Raw genomic sequence first — 17,428 nt, 5'->3', positions numbered from 1 at the left:
ACACAGTTGTGCTATAGAGGTGGTAGTCTGTCAACTGTTTGGGAATTTGGGAGAAGCAAAATAATTCCATCTTTGTGCTGCCAAAGAAAATACCTCGGCCTGGTAAGCAAATTAATTGATAACATTAATTATTAGCTTAACCTGTTGACCTAAATTTTCAAATTAAATTTTCAAAGAGCTCCTAAACTTTAGATTCACTAAATCTCTAGCATTTTAAAACAGTAATTATTTGTTTATATTGGGTGTTAGGGGATGGATGTTAACTTGTAATTGAAGAGCTCATCACTCTTCCACATAATGGGTGTGTGGGTAGGGTTATCAAACGGCACTTTTAAAGTTTTTCTTCCAGATCTCTTAATCCCTTGCTGTTCAAGTGGAACTCGACACTTGCAAGATGCTGATGCATTCTTGAAACTTTGCAGTGAGATTTAGGATTGCAGTCTGTTAGTTGTCCCTGCATCCAGCCATTGCTCCCTGTGGATATACTGCGTTGGACAACCTTCCTGAAGGTGCTAAATACCATGTTTTAGATTGTTTTGAAGTTTGTGCTATTTGAGCGTTGAAGCTAAGTGGGAAAGTAATTAGTAGACTCTACCTAACTGGACACCATATTTAATACTTAAAAGCATTTCAAAAGTTTGGGGTGGGCAATGTCATTGTTCTTCATTCTTTCAGGTCTCCCGTTTAGATTGCTTAGCCAAGTGGAATATAACCAGTATACGGGACCTAACTGGACAGGTGCAGAATCTTTCTTATACTTCAGCATTCCAAAAGGGTTTGGGGGTGGGCAATATCACTGTTCTTAGTTTTTTCAGGTCACTGGTCCTTACCACTTCGTGCAGATCAACAGTGTATTCCTCAACACAGGTGCAAAATTTCATCTTTAAGACATTTAAAGAGGGTTGAGAGGGGGGGCACAATATTGTTCTTAATTTCTTTCAGATCTCAAGTTGGTGTTAGACATGAGACAGAAGCCAAACGCAGGTGCCCAATTTTATTATTTCAAAAAGGGGTTTGGGTGGGCAATGGCATTCTTCTTAGTTTTTCAGATCTTCAGTGCTTTCTGCCTGAAATGGAACATAAAGCAAAGGTGCTCATTCTCATTTGAAAATTCCTAAAGTATTTTGGATAAGTACTACATGCTTACCGTTGAAATTTCAATCTGTTGCTTAGACTTGGATGTGCCTGTACTCAGGTTCTACATCTCATTCCCATTCAAACCAGAAGTTATTTAGGACAGGGAACATTATTGTTCTTAGTTTTTCAGGTTTCAAGTCCTTGCTGCTGAAGTGAAAATACTATGAACAGTCTTCAACAGGTGCCGACTTTTAAAATATAATTAAAAGCAATTTCAGTGGGTTTTTCTGGGGGGGGCAAATGGCTTGTGTTTAGTTTTTCAGATCCATGAATCCTGAAGCTCCAGTTCAGCAACTTAAAGTAATTCTCCATGATCTCAAGTACCTTTACACAAAATGTGTCCGTAAGCTGCTATTATGAGTATATTGTGTATGAATGAGGTAGCATTCTAGTGTTGGCATTTTGTATCTTGTGCTTCTGAGGCTGTGATTTGAGCATTCTCACTGTACTGTAGAATGTTTGCTTGAAGAGGTTGTCTGTGCTGTGTTGGTGTGGTGTTTGTTTCTGTTCAATTTTTAGGACATGTATTACAAAACGTCAAAATACAATCAATGGACTACATAGATGTTACCTCATGGACATGGTGATTGAATGGCTTCTTAGAAGGCTCTGCATTTTAGGATCGCAACTATTGTTTGAGATTTTTCAGGTTCTCCAAGGCAGATTGTTTGAATAGTGATCTGAAGTGGAATTTCTACCCTTTTGACTTGGGTGATCCTGGATAAAGAGTTTGGAATTCGTTAGGCAGCAGCTGGGGTTTTCTTTTACTGAGAGAACAAATATTGTTTTCTCAGGTTTTGCTTTTGCCTTACCATTTTACTCTTCCCCTCCCAAAAAAAGCAAAAGATGCTGGTGGTTGGCACTCCTGGTTTCCAGGATGGGGTTCAAATCCCTGCAGTATCTGCTTTTTTTACACTTATTCCTGTTAGTAATTTGTATTCCATTGAGGGGATGGGTGTTGCAGTTCTCAACCATGTCTATTTTAAATTCACATTTGTTCTTACAGCCAATGTAAATTTTCAAAAATACAGGTAATATTAAACTTTGCTCTATTTAATGTTGGTTTATTGGTTGAGCTTATTTGTCAATCTCAAATCCATGAAACGGTGTCCTGGTCTCTGTTCCTGACCCTCCATTTTTGTCATGAGGGAGCCATTATGAATCTTAACAGCAACACAGTCCTTTGGCATACAATTTGCAGGTTTAGTTTTTAAACCCACTAAAACCCTATAGAACTCGACTCTGGTTTCCAATATAGCCTGAGAATTTAATGGTTTAGTTTTCAGGCTGGTTTGACTTTTAGCCACAGGTCAAATTGGCCTATGCCAAAACAGCAGGACAATGGAGCTGTGAAGATGTAAGGAGCATGCAATGGGGTTAAAGATGGAGGAACATTGTAAAATGGTCCATTTAGCAGAAAGAATAAAAAAATTGATCTGGGTGTCTTAGTGGACGAATCAAGGTTAGTTTTCAGCTGCAGCACTCAAGTGCCAGACATCACAATGAAAACAAATAGCTGGAGTAGCTTTGCAGGTCTGGCAGCATGAGTCTCTGGGCCTGTAATACAATGCTTAATTGCAAGGTGAATGGAATGAAGATGCTTCAGTTGATATAACGGGCATTGGTGAGATTGCATGTGGAGAACTGTACACATTACTGGGCACCATACTATCAGGAGGACATTAGTCAGTTGGATGCAGTTCACTAGACTTGAATGAGTTAAGTTGAGGAAAGGCTAAAGGTTGTATCCTCTAGATAAGCCTTAACAGTGAAAGTGTGATCCTGGCAATGAAAACTTTGAAGAGGGGTTCTAGTTCTGTACTCAATGGGCTGGTTGGGGGGTAAAAAACCGATATTTAGTCAGAAGGGCTTGTTTGATTCCACTGTGTGGAGGTTTGCTCTGGTTTTATCCCAAGCTGTTAATTTAATACCTCCTGATGAAAGCCAATGGACCAAAATCCATCAGTTCCTCCACACTGCCAAGAATCCCACCTTTGACTAAATCTGAAATCGCATTCTAATTTTACCTTCCAAAATTAATCACTTCACACTTTGCCAGGTTGATCTGCGTCCTGTTGCAACTGACAACAACCCTCCATAACTCCAACCCACCCTTCCTCAGCCAAGTCATTTATAAAATTCACAGCAGAGGTCCCAAAGTTTCGACCACATCAGCCTGGTTTACACTGTCCTCAAATGACAACGTAAAATCGAAGGGGGGTTGTCCAATGTAAAGGGATATGTTTTCAAGGGGTTTGGAAGCAGAGGGGATGGACAATTATCAGGGACTATGCAGGAATGTAGAATTGAGGCCACAAGAAGGTGCAGAAGGGCCAGGCGGCCTGTAGTTTGTTCGTGTATTGACTACCAATTCAAACACTAACAACCACCATCTTTAGATTTAATTAGTTTTGAAATAAATGTTCCTTTAAACATGGTTAGCACTGTAGCCTCAGTCACCAGAGGGTGGAATAGAATCTGGTGCTGTCTGTGGGGGTCCAAAGATCTGCAGGTCAGGTGAATTGGCCATGGGTAAATTGTCCATAGTGTTAAGTGTGTTAGTCAGAGGGAAATGGGTCTGACTTTTTTGAGGGTCAGTGTGGACTAGTTGGGCCGAAGGGCCTGTTTTCACATTCTAGGGAATCTAATGTCTGGTCTGTCAAATCAGAGCTGTGGAACCTATTTTGATGTTTGTTGTTTAGATAGCACAGTTAGTTGGATCTCCATATGTTCAGATCAGAACATTTTTAATAGTGGTTCAGGCAGGCAGTCACTCCACAGCCAAATATCAGAAGGTCTAATCACATTATTTTTGGCATTCCTGAAAACTTGGGAAAAAAAACAGAGATGCAGATACTGGAATTCTGAAATAACAATTCTGAGAAACTCAAGTCTGTAAAGTTGTAGGTAGGAGGTTGAAGTTGAGCCCAAGGACTTTCTCTCCATAAATGTTGCCAGCAACTTGTTTTGGTTTTTGAATAAACATGGTTAAGGTATCAAGAATTGCAGTCGTAGCAACATTTCTATTCTTTAATAGCTTGAGGGATTATAACAAACCTGCAATTTTAGTGTCCTGGGTTGAGACTTTTAAATTTTCTACTGTTAAAATTCCAACCACTAATTACATAAATAAAATCACACTGGCCACCGTTAACTTTGAAAAGATTTCTTTTACTGCACAGCTTTGTAATTGCACTATAGTCTCGTAACGCTGAATATTCAAACAGCAGGGCATCTCATAATTTAAAGGTCCCAGGTTACAGTCAAGCACCTAATCCTGAAACCAGCAACTGTTGTGACAGGCTCTTGAGAACCCAGCTGTTGGTCCAGTTTTTGTTGGGTGCACCTTCATTCTCTTCTCCCCTCCCACTCACTCTCTCCCCCCCCCTCTGTCCTTGCATTTACTGCATAGAATTCCATTGTGAGAAGAGGATACAGCAGAAGGAACTTGTGAAGACGGAAAAAAAAAACGCTTGTGTTTGATTGAGAACATACCAAGACTCCCTGTAATGGCCTCTCTTGGAATGAAATGGAACACATCTAAATTGCACGGTTATAGTGTGATCAGCTTCAGTAGCTGCACCACTTCAGTCAACTTTTCGGACACCAAGCTTCAGTGGTCCTTTGGCAGCTTTCCTCTCTGCGCGCTTTGCTTCTATTTCTCGCTTCCGCTCCTCCCGCTTCTTTCTGGCAAGATCGGATTTGCTCAATCCTGGAGTGAAGTGGGCAGAGATTAAAGAGAGCTGGTCAAATACTCAAACTGTGGGTTCGAGGGGAGAAAATATTACCGACAAACAGCCCAAATCTGTCCCCGACATCTGATTTCATGTGGGTTACACCAGCCATTGAAATAGCTGTTAAACTTGATCCCATCCCCATCCTTTGCGATCTCTCCCAAACCAAGGGTTCAGTTGCAGTGTTAGCTTGCTCTTTCTCCAAGGATGCTACCGAACACACTGTCATTCCGGATTAGAGTGGTGCTGGAAAAGCACAGCAGTTCAGGCAGCATCTGAGGAGCAGGAAAATCGATGTTTCAGGCAAAACCCCTTCATCCTCGGATGCTGCCTGAACTGCTGTGCTTTTCCAGGAGCCAACCCATAATTCTAGATTCTCTCACAAGAGGAAACATCCTTCCCTCATCCACAGGATCTTGGATGATTCTAATCAAGTCACCTCCTCTAAATCTTAGCCGGTACAAGACTAGCCTGTTCAACCTTGACTTCTAGTACCCGAAAATGGTGAGCTGTCTTTTGTAAACCTCATTTCCAGCCTTCCTGAAGTCGGGAGACCCAATGACCCCAGATGGAGTCTCAGCAATGCTATTCCATTCAGCACCCTGTGCCTACTTTCTCTCCATACCAGTCGACCCTTTTAGCCCAAAGAACTATAGCGGACTTCAACCACTTTCAGTGGTAGAGAATTCCACAGGCACCATTCTGGGTGAATACATGACTCATCTCAATCTTTAAAGGCCGACCCCCTGATTCTGGACTGCCTGGTCATTAGTAACATCCTGTGTTTTCTGTTAGAAACATCAATTCTTTGAGATTGCTTTTCATTATCCTACACTCTCTCTAAAATATAATGCAAACTATCCAGTCCATTTTCATATGTCTTAGCTTTATTATTGGCTGTATTGGCACAATCTGACATTCATGCACGAGAATACTCAGCTGGCTCTGCAATCTCTCACCATTTGAGTAACTTGTCTATTTCCACTGCCAAAATGGATTATTTTCCCCTGCTTTGCCCATGTATAACCCCATTTAGCCTCCTAGGCCCTCTTAACAACTTTGGTCAGGAAGCATGTATTCATCACATTTAGTAACTGCACCCTCCAGTCCCTTTGTGAAAATAATTTAATTGTAAAAGGCACTGATCTCTGTGTTACAACCAGAAAATAAGTCATTTACGATACTTATTGGTTTTCTGTTAGCTCCCTACATCAGGAGTGTCCCCCTGCAATAACCTTGATCTAGGAACTTATGGGATACTTTAAGAAATTCAAGTACAGTATATCACCAACTCCCCTTAAACTCCAATAAATTTATTTAATATGGTTTCCCTGTTAATACCGACTCTGCTGGATTACTGTGAACATTTCTCAGCATGTGCCCTGTTAGAAGGTCTTGAATAGCAGTCAACATCTTTCCTGCAGCAGACGTTGTACACGATCCTGTAGTTTTCCTGCTTTGCATCTGCCCTTTTTGAAGAAAGGACTCGGGACTCCCTGTTTTCCAATCTCGAGGAAACTTTCCCAGACAGGGAGTTTGGCAAATTTAGAACGAATTCATCAACGATCTCAGCGGCTACGATTAAGCCCCTCGGATGAAGTCGATCAGGGGCTAGGAATTGCTTTGTTGCACTTCCCTGAAGATTGTGATTTCTGGAATGCAATGCATCATCGTATCTGGTTTTCCCTCAGTAATTATCAGCTCCTCTTGGTTCTGATCAATCATGGGAATCATAGTAAGGGCTACTTGAAATCAGGGGGCCTATTGGGTCCTACCTTCCAACTTGGTGTAAATTACATGATTCCACTTGAAATTGATGACCGATGGTGGGTTCTTAACTTGGAACTTTTCTCTTGTTGCAATGTTGACCAGTTCGGAAATATTTGTCACTGCATCTCTACAGCCTCATTCCTGATCCTAAGTTTCACTTTCACATCGATCCATACATTAAGGCTGCTGCTAACCAGGGGCATCGTCACCAGGAGCTAGTGAATTAATTCCAGGTTCGGTGGAGACAGCTCTTTGGGTCAGCCCCTCACAAACTGTCCTGTCCAAATTAAAAGCTCCCATAGTTTCTGCTTTCAAATCCCTTCCTATGCTGTGGTTACTGTTTGAACTAAAAGAGAGTGGGACTGGGTGCTGGGTGCGGAGGGCTGGTAAGTGAAATGTGATGCGGATTGGTTTAACTCAGTAGCTTCTACTCCCGTGGCACCTCTCAAAACAGACGTCTACTTTGGAAGGGGCCAGTGCTGGAGTAACCAGCCTCAGGTCTTGCCCTGAACGCTTGATTTCCCATCTGTTTACTTCAACCTTCGCCTGGAGAGAACCTACATTTCACTCCGTGTGGGCTCAAATCTGCTCTATTCCTGCGAATGCTCAAAGCCAAGTGGGGACTCTAATTGCACTCACACAAACTTCACAAATGACAGAAAAACCATGAAGGTTACACCTCTGCCTTCATTGAGCGGCCTGCTGTGAAATCATCCTCCTGTCCCATATTCAGTGAACTGACCTGGTTCTGCTTCGACCGACTCCCAGTTTGCTTCGGTGTGCCAGCCGGCAGCAGCAGGATCCACGCTGCATGTATCCTCATCGTTCTGTGGAAGTGAGAACACGTGTCACAACAGTGCAAACACACTTTTACGTCCCAGCGACTTCTTGCCCAACGGAATGCGTTGCAAAGTGTGGTCAGCTGTTGCAACACACGCTCCCACAACGTCTCACTGGCTGAAGGATAAACATGAGCCCCAGAGACAAGGTTCTTTGTCTCAACCACCAAATGACATTACATCACTGGTGGATCAGCCACAATTCTGGACACAAGGCACCCAGCAGCTGATAATGAGCTCCACTGGTTCACAACATAAGGACCTTTGGTTGATGATCAAATCCACCCAGTTATGACGAAGCAGCAAACTAAACCTGAACACCACGTACTTCCCACCCTACCCGCGTTGGGGAGAGACCATTCCCTCCGCAACTCCCCTCGTCCCCCACTCGCACCTCCGTCCAAGGCCCAAAGAAGCCTTCCACATCCGACTGAAATGGACTAGTTCCACCACCAATGTCATCTACGACATCTGTTTGCACCTGACTTGGTTTCCTCCACATTGATCAGACAGTGTATACAGTATTGACCTGTCCCTGTCCCGGGGGGGGGGTTTGATCAGTGTATACAGTATTGACCTGTCCCTGTCCCAGGGGGGTGTTTGATCAGTGTATACAGTATTGACCTGTCCCCATCCCCGGGGGGTGTTTGATCAGACAGTGTATACAGTATTGACCTGTCCCTGTCCCGGGGTGTGTTTGATCAGTGTATACAGTATTGACCTGTCCCCATCCCCGGGGGGTGTTTGATCAGACAGTGTATACAGTATTGATCTGTCCCTGTCCCAGGGGGTGTTTGATCAGTGTATACAGTACTGACCTGTCCCCATCCCCGGGGGGTGTTTGATCAGACAGTGTATACAGTATTGACCTGTCCCTGTCCCGGGGGGTGTTTGATCAGACAGTGTATACAGTATTGACCTGTCCCCATCCCCGGGGGGGGGTGTTTGATCAGTGTATACAGTATTGACCTGTCCCTGTCCCCGGGGGTGTTTGATCAGACAGTGTATACAGTATTGACCTGTCCCTGTCCCGGGGGGTGTTTGATCAGTGTATACAGTATTGACCTGTCCCTGTCCCGGGGGGTGTTTGATCAGTGTATACAGTATTGACCTGTCCCTGTCCCGGGGGGTGTTTGATCAGTGTATACAGTATTGACCTGTCCCTGTCCCAGGTAGTGTTTGATCAGTGTATACAGTATTGACCTGTCCCTGTCCCGGGGGGGTGTTTGATCAGTGTATACAGTATCGACCTGTCCCTGTCCCGGGGGGTGTTTGATCAGACAGTGTATACAGTATTGACCTGTCCCTGTCCCAGGGGGGTGTTTGATCAGTGTATCCAGCATTGACCTGACCCTGTCCCGGGGGGTGTTTTAATAGTGTATACAGTATTGAGCTGTCCCGGTCCCGGGGGGGTGTTTGATCAGTGTGTACAGTATTGACCTGTCCCTGTCCCAGGTAGTGTTTGATCAGTGTATACAGTATTGTCGTGTACCTGTCCCGTGGGCAGTTTGATCAGACAGTGTATACAGTATTGACCTGTCCCTGTCCCGGGGTGTGTTTGATCAGACAGTGTATACAGTATTGACCTGTCCCTGTCCCGGGGGGTGTTTGATCAGTGTATACAGTATTGACCTGTCCCTGTTCCGGGGGGTGTTTGATCAGTGTATACAGTATTGACCTGTCCCTGTCCCACGGGGTGTTTGATCAGACAGTGTATACAGTATTGACCTGTCCCTGTCCCAGGGGGTGTTTGATCAGACAGTGTATACAGTATTGACCTGTCCCGGGGGGTGTTTGATCAGTGTATACAGTATTGACCTGTCCGTGTCCCGGGGGGTGTTTGATCAGACAGTGTATACAGTATTGAGCTGTCCCTGTCCCGGGGGGTGTTTGATCAGTGTATACAGTATTGACCTGTCCCTGTTCCGGGGGGTGTTTGATCAGACAGTGTATACAGTATTGACCTGTCCCTGTCCCGGGGGGAGTTTGATCAGTGTATACAGTATTGACCTGTCCCTGTGCCGGGGGGAGTTTGATCAGACAGTGTATACAGCATTGACCTGTCCCTGTCCCGGGGGGAGTTTGATCAGTGTATACAGTATTGACCTGTCCCTGTGCCGGGGGGAGTTTGATCAGTGTATACAGTATTGACCTGTCCCTGTTCCGGGGGGTGTTTGATCAGTGTATACAGTATTGACCTGTCCCTGTCCCGCGGGGTGTTTGATCAGTGTATACAGTATTGACCTGTCCCTGTCACGGGGGGTGTTTGATCAGACAGTGTATACAGTATTGACCTGTCCCTGTCACGGGGGGTGTTTGATCAGACAGTGTATACAGTATTGACCTGTCCCTGTCCCGGGGGGTGTTTGATCAGTGTATACAGTATTGACCTGTCCCTGTCCCGCGGGGTGTTTGATCAGACAGTGTATACAGTATTGACCTGTCCCTGTCCCGGGGTGTGTTTGATCAGACAGTGTATACAGTATTGACCTGTCCCTGTCCCGGGGGGTGTTTGATCAGACAGTGTATACAGTATTGACCTGTCCCTGTCCCGGGGTGTGTTTGATCAGACAGTGTATACAGTATTGACCTGTCCCTGTCCCGGGGGGTGTTTGATCAGACAGTGTATACAGTATTGACCTGTCCCTGTCCCAGGGGGGTGTTTGATCAGTGTATCCAGCATTGACCTGACCCTGTCCCGGGGGGTGTTTTAATAGTGTATACAGTATTGAGCTGTCCCGGTCCCGGGGGGGTGTTTGATCAGTGTGTACAGTATTGACCTGTCCCTGTCCCGGGGGGGTGTTTGATCAGACAGTGTATACAGTATTGACCTGTCCCTGTCCCGGGGTGTGTTTGATCAGACAGTGTATACAGTATTGACCTGTCCCGGTCCCGGGGGGGTGTTTGATCAGTGCATACAGTATTGACCTGTCCCTGTCCCAGGGGGGTGTTTGATCAGACAGTGTATACAGTATTGACCTGTCCCTGTCCCGGGGTGTGTTTGATCAGACAGTGTATACAGTATTGACCTGTCCCTGTCCCGGGGGGTGTTTGATCAGTGTATACAGTATTGACCTGTCCCTGTCCCGGGGGGTGTTTGATCAGTGTATACAGTATTGACCTGTCCCTGTCCCGGGGGGTGTTTGATCAGACAGTGGAGACAGTATTGACCTGTCCCTGTCCCGGGGGGTGTTTGATCAGTGTATACAGTATTGACCTGTCCCTGTCCCCGGGGGGTGTTTGATCAGACAGTGTATACAGTATAGACCTGTCACTGTCCCGGGGGGTGTTTGATCAGTGTATACAGTATTGACCTGTCCCTGTCCCGGGGGGTGTTTGATCAGACAGTGTATACAGTGTTGACCTGTCCCTGTCCCGGGGGGTGTTTGATCAGACAGTGTATACAGTATTGACCTGTCCCGGTCCCGGGGGGGTGTTTGATCAGTGCATACAGTATTGACCTGTCCCTGTCCCAGGGGGGTGTTTGATCAGACAGTGTATACAGTATTGACCTGTCCCTGTCCCGGGGTGTGTTTGATCAGACAGTGTATACAGTATTGACCTGTCCCTGTCCCGGGGGGTGTTTGATCAGTGTATACAGTATTGACCTGTCCCTGTCCCCGGGGGTGTTTGATCAGTGTATACAGTATTGACCTGTCCCTGTCCCGGGGGGTGTTTGATCAGACAGTGGAGACAGTATTGACCTGTCCCTGTCCCGGGGGGTGTTTGATCAGTGTATACAGTATTGACCTGTCCCTGTCCCCGGGGGGTGTTTGATCAGACAGTGTATACAGTATAGACCTGTCACTGTCCCGGGGGGTGTTTGATCAGTGTATACAGTATTGACCTGTCCCTGTCCCGGGGGGTGTTTGATCAGTGTATACAGTATTGACCTGTCCCTGTCCCGGGGGGGTTTTTGATCAGTGTATACAGTATTGACCTGTCCCTGTCCCGGGGGGTGTTGGATCAGACAGTGTATACAGTATTGACCTGTCCCTGTCCCAGGGGGGTGTTTGATCAGTGTATACAGTATTGACCTGTCCCTGTCCCGGGGTGTGTTTGATCAGTGTATACAGTATTGACCTGTCCCTGTCCCAGGGGGTGTTTGATCAGACAGTGTATACAGTATTGACCTGTCCCTGTCCCGGGTGGTGTTTGATCAGTGTTTACAGTATTGAGCTGTCCCTGTCCCGGGGGGTGTTTGATCAGTGTATACAGTATTGAGCTGTCCCTGTCCCGGGGGGTGTTTGATCAGTGTGTACAGTATTGACATGTCCCTGTCCCGCGGGGTGTTTGATCAGACAGTGTATACAGTATTGACCTGCCCCTGTCCCGGGGTGTGTTTGATCAGACAGTGTATAAAGTATTGACCTGTCCCTGTTCCGGGGGGTGTTTGATCAGACAGTGTATACAGTATTGACCTGCCCCTGTCCCAGGGGGTGTTTGAACAGACAGTGTATACAGTATTGACCTGTCCCTGTCCCGGGGGGTGTTTGATCAGACAGTGTATACAGTATTGACCTGTCCCTGTCCCGGGGGGTGTTTGATCAGTGTATACAGTATTGAGCTGTCCCTGTCCCGGGGGGGTGTTTGATCAGTGTATACAGTATTGACCTGTCCCTGTTCCGGGGGGTGTTTGATCAGACAGTGTATACAGTATTGACCTGTCCCTGTCCCAGGGGGTGTTTGATCAGTGTATACAGTATTGAGCTGTCCCTGTCCCGGGGGGGTGTTTGATCAGTGTATACAGTATTGACCTGTCCCTGTCCCGGGGGGTGTTTGATCAGTGTATACAGTATTGAGCTGTCCCTGTCCCGGGGGGTGTTTGATCAGTGTATACAGTATTGACCTGTCCCTGTCCCGGGGTGTGTTTGATCAGTGTATACAGTGTTGACCTGTCCGTGTCCCGGGGGGTGTTTGATCAGACAGTGTATACAGTATTGACCTGTCCCTGTCCCAGGGGGTGTTTGATCAGACAGTGTATACAGTATTGACCTGTCCCTGTCCCGGGGGGTGTTTGATCAGTGTATACAGTATAGACCTGTCCCTGTCCCGGGGGGTGTTTGATCAGTGTATACAGTATTGACCTGTCCCTGTTCCGGGGGGTGTTTGATCAGTGTATACAGTATTGAGCTGTCCCTGTCCCGGGGGGGTGTTTGATCAGTGTATACAGTATTGACCTGTCCCTGTCCCGGGGGGTGTTTGATCAGACAGTGTATACAGTATTGACCTGTCCCTGTCCCGGGGTGTGTTTGATCAGTGTATACAGTATTGACCTGTCCGTGTCCCGGGGGGTGTTTGATCAGACAGTGTATACAGTATTGACCTGTCCCTGTCCCAGGGGGTGTTTGATCAGACAGTGTATACAGTATTGAGCTGTCCCTGTCCCGGGGGGTGTTTGATCAGTGTATACAGTATTGACCTGTCCGTGTCCCGGGGGGTGTTTGATCAGACAGTGTATACAGTATTGACCTGTCCCTGTCCCAGGGGGTGTTTGATCAGACAGTGTATACAGTATTGAGCTGTCCCTGTCCCGGGGGGTGTTTGATCAGTGTATACAGTATTGACCTGTCCGTGTCCCGGGGGGTGTTTGATCAGACAGTGTATACAGTATTGACCTGTCCCTGTCCCAGGGGGTGTTTGATCAGACAGTGTATACAGTATTGACCTGTCCCTGTCCCGGGGGGTGTTTGATCAGTGTATACAGTATAGACCTGTCCCTGTCCCGGGGGGTGTTTGATCAGTGTATACAGTATTGACCTGTCCCTGTTCCGGGGGGTGTTTGATCAGACAGTGTATACAGTATTGACCTGTCCCTGTCCCGGGGTGTGTTTGATCAGACAGTGTATACAGTATTGACCTGTCCCTGTCCCGGGGGGTGTTTGATCAGACAGTGTATACAGTATTGACCCGTCCCTGTCCCGGGGGGTATTTGATCAGACAGTGGAGACAGTATTGACCTGGCCCTGTCCCGGGGGGGTGTTTGATCAGTGTATACAGTATTGACCTGTCCCTGTCCCGGGGGGTGTTTGATCAGAGAGTGTATACAGTATTGACCTGTCCCTATCCCAGGGGGTGTTTGATCAGACAGTGTATACAGTATTGACCTGTCCCTGTCCCGGGGGGTGTTTGATCAGTGTATACAGTATTGACCTGAAACTGTCCCGGGGGGTGTTTGATCAGTGTATACAGTATTGACCTGAAACTGTCCCGGGGGGTGTTTGATCAGACAGTGTATACAGTATTGACCTGTCCCTGTCCCGGGGGGGTGTTTGATCAGACAGTGTATACAGTATTGACCTGAAACTGTCCCGGGGGGTGTTTGATCAGACAGTGTATACAGTATTGAGCTGTCCCTGTCCCGGGGGGGTGTTTGATCAGACAGTGAACACAGTATTGACCTGTCCCTGTCCCGGGGGGTGTTTGATCATTCAGTGTATACAGTATTGAGCTGTCCCTGTCCCGGGGTGTGTTTGATCAGTGTATACAGTATTGACCTGTCCCTGTCCCGGGGGGGGTGTTTGATCAGACAGTGTATACAGTATTGACCTGTCCCTGTCCCGGGGGGTGTTTGATCATTCAGTGTATACAGTATTGAGCTGTCCCTGTCCCGGGGTGTGTTTTATCAGTGTATACAGTATTGACCTGTCCCTGTCCCGGGGGGTGTTTGATCAGACAGCGTATACAGTATTGACCTGTCCCTGTCACGGGGGGTGTTTGAACAGTGTTTTCAGTATTGAGCTGTCCCTGTCCCGGGGGGTGTTTGATCAGTGTATACAGTATTGACCTGTCCCTGTCCCGGGGGGTGTTTGATCAGACAGTGTATACAGTATTGACCTGTCCCTGAACAACGGGGGTGTTTGATCAGTGTATACAGTATTGACCTGTCCCTGTCCCGGGGGGTGTTTGATCAGACAGCGTATACAGTATTGACCTGTCCCTGTCACGGGGGGTGTTTGAACAGTGTTTTCAGTATTGAGCTGTCCCTGTCCCGGGGCGTGTTTGATCAGTGTATACAGTATTGACCTGTCCCTGTCCCAGGGGGTGTTTAATCAGACAGTGTATACAGTATTGACCTGTCCCTGAACAACGGGGGTGTTTGATCAGTGTACACAGTATTGACCTGTCCCTGTCCCGGGGGGTGTTTGATCAGTGCATACAGTATTGATCTGTCCCTGGCCCGGGGGGTGTTTGATCAGTGTATACAGTATTGACCTGTCCCTGTCCCAGGGGGGTGTTTGATCAGTGTATACAGTATTGACCTGTCCCTGTCCCGGGGGGGGTGTTTGATCAGTGTATACAGGATTGACCTGTCCCTGTCCCGGGGGGTGTTTGATCAGTGTATACAGTATTGACCTGTCCCTGTCCCAGGGGGTGTTTGTTCAGTGTATACAGTATTGACCTGTCCCTGTCCCGGGGGGTGTTTGAACAGTGTATACAGTATTGACCTGTCCCTGTCCCGGGGTGTGTTTGATCAGACAGTGTATACAGTATTGACCTGTCCCTGTACCGGGGGGTGTTTGATCAGTGTATACAGTATTGACCTGTCCCTGTACCGGGGGGTGTTTGATCAGACAGTGTATACAGTATTGACCTGTCCCTGTACCGGGGGGTGTTTGATCAGTGTATACAGTATTGACCTGTCCCTGTACCGGGGGGTGTTTGATCAGACAGTGTATACAGTATTGACCTGTCCCTGTACCGGGGGGTGTTTGATCAGACAGTGTATACAGTATTGACCTGTCCCTGTCCCGGGGGGTGTTTGATCAGTGTATACAGTATTGACCTGTCCCTGTCCCGGGGGGGTGTTTGATCAGTGTGTACAGTATTGACCTGTCCCTGTCCCGGGGGGTGTTTGTTCAGTGTATACAGTATTGACCTGTCCCTGTCTCAGGGGGTGTTTGTTCAGTGTATACAGTATTGACCTGTCCCTGTCCCAGGGGGTGTTTGATCAGACAGTGTATACAGTATTGACCTGTCCCTGTCCTGGGGGGTGTTTGATCAGACAGTGTATACAGTATTGACCTGTCCCTGTCCCGGGGGGGTGTTTGATCAGTGTGTACAGTATTGACCTGTCCCTGTCCCAGGGGGTTTTTGTTCAGTGTATACAGTATTGACCTGTCCCTGTCCCGGGGGGGCGTTTGATCAGTGTATACAGTATTGACCTGTCCCTGTCCCAGGGGGGGTGTTTGATCAGACAGTGTATACAGTATTGACCTGTCCCTGTCCCGGGGGGTGTTTGATCAGTGTATACAGTATTGACCTGTCCCTGTCCCGGGGGGTGTTTGATCAGTGTATACAGTATTGACCTGTCCCTGTCCCGGGGGGTGTTTGATCAGACAGTGTATACAGTATTGACCTGTCCCTGTCCCGGGGTGTGTTTGATCAGACAGTGTATACAGTATTGACCTGTCCCTGTCCTGGGGGGTGTTTGATCAGACAGTGTATACAGTATTGACCTGTCCCTGTCCCGGGGGGGTGTTTGATCAGTGTATACAGTATAGACCTGTCCCTGTCCCAGGGGGTTTTTGTTCAGTGTATACAGTATTGACCTGTCCCTGTCCCGGGGGGGCGTTTGATCAGTGTATACAGTATTGACCTGTCCCTGTCCCAGGGGGTGTTTGATCAGTGTGTACAGTATTGACCTGTCACTGTCCCGGGGGGTGATTGATCAGTGTATACAGTATTGACCTGTCCCTGTCCCAGGGTGTGTTTGATCAGACAGTGTATACAGTATTGACCTGTCCCTGTCCCGGGGGTGTTTGATCAGTGTATACAGTATTGACCTGTCCCTGTCCCGGGGGGTGTTTGATCAGACAGTGTATACAGTATTGACCTGTCCCTGTCCCGGGGGGGTGTTTGATCAGTGTATACAGTATTGACCTGTCCCTGTCCCGGGGGGGTGTTTGATCAGTGTATACAGTATTGACCTGTCCCTGTCCCGGGGTGTGTTTGATCAGACAGTGTATATAGTATTGACCTGTCACTGTCCCGGGGGGGTTTGATCAGTGTGGACAGTATTGACCTGCCCCTGTCCCAGGGGGTGTTTCATCAGTGTATACAGTATTGACCTGTCCCTGTCCCAGAGGGTGTTTGATCAGTGTATACAGTATTGACCTGTCCCTGTTCCGGGGGGTGTTTGATCAGACAGTGTATACAGTATTGACCTGCCCCTGTCCCAGGGGGTGTTTGAACAGTGTATACAGTATTGAGCTGTCCCTGTCCCGGGGGGGTGTTTGATCAGTGTATACAGTATTGACCTGTCCCTGTTCCGGGGGGTGTTTGATCAGACAGTGTATACAGTATTGACCTGTCCCTGTCCCAGGGGGTGTTTGATCAGTGTATACAGTATTGAGCTGTCCCTGTTCCGGGGGGTGTTTGATCAGTGTATACAGTATTGAGCTGTCCCTGTCCCGGGGGGTGTTTGTTCAGTGTATACAGTATTGACCTGTCCCTGTCCCGGGGTGTGTTTGATCAGTGTATACAGTATTGACCTGTCCGTGTCCCGGGGGGTGTTTGATCAGACAGTGTATACAGTATTGAGCTGTCCCTGTCCCGGGGGGTGTTTGATCAGTGTATACAGTATTGACCTGTCCGTGTCCCGGGGGGTGTTTGATCAGACAGTGTATACAGTATTGACCTGTCCCTGTCCCGGGGGGGTGTTTGATCAGACAGTGTATACAGTATTGACCTGTCCCTGTCCCGGGGGGTGTTTGATCAGTGTATACAGTATTGACCTGTCCCTGTCCCGGGGGGTGTTTGATCAGACAGTGTATACAGTATTGACCTGTCCCTGTTCCGGGGGGTGTTTGATCAGACAGTGTATACAGTATTGACCTGTCCCTGTCCCGGGGGGTGTTTGATCAGTGTATACAGTATTGACCTGTCCCTGTCCCGGGGGGTGTTTGATCAGTGTATACAGTATTGACCTGTCCCTGTCCCGGGGGG

General features: G+C 47.5%; 1 protein-coding gene across 1 annotated transcript in view; it reads right to left on the bottom strand.

Moving 5' to 3' along the window:
• Positions 1 to 4,287: 4,287 nt before the first annotated feature.
• scyl1 (SCY1-like, kinase-like 1) overlaps positions 4,288 to 17,428 on the bottom strand; it is a 262,401-nt gene continuing 249,260 nt past the window's right edge. Inside the window, exons 6-7 of the mRNA XM_072551241.1 lie at positions 7,384 to 7,468; positions 4,288 to 4,849 (exon numbers count right to left, since the gene is read on the bottom strand). Of these exons, the coding sequence (XP_072407342.1) occupies positions 4,725 to 4,849; positions 7,384 to 7,468 (210 nt within the window). The 3' untranslated portion in view covers positions 4,288 to 4,724. The remainder of the gene's footprint in view (positions 4,850 to 7,383; positions 7,469 to 17,428) is intronic.

Source organism: Chiloscyllium punctatum, chromosome 31 (genome assembly GCF_047496795.1).
Source record: "Chiloscyllium punctatum isolate Juve2018m chromosome 31, sChiPun1.3, whole genome shotgun sequence".
In the NCBI taxonomy this organism is placed as follows: Eukaryota; Metazoa; Chordata; class Chondrichthyes; order Orectolobiformes; family Hemiscylliidae; genus Chiloscyllium; species Chiloscyllium punctatum.
The sequence above is the reverse complement of the archived record's forward strand: the minus strand, read 5'-3'. Positions and strand labels throughout refer to the sequence as shown.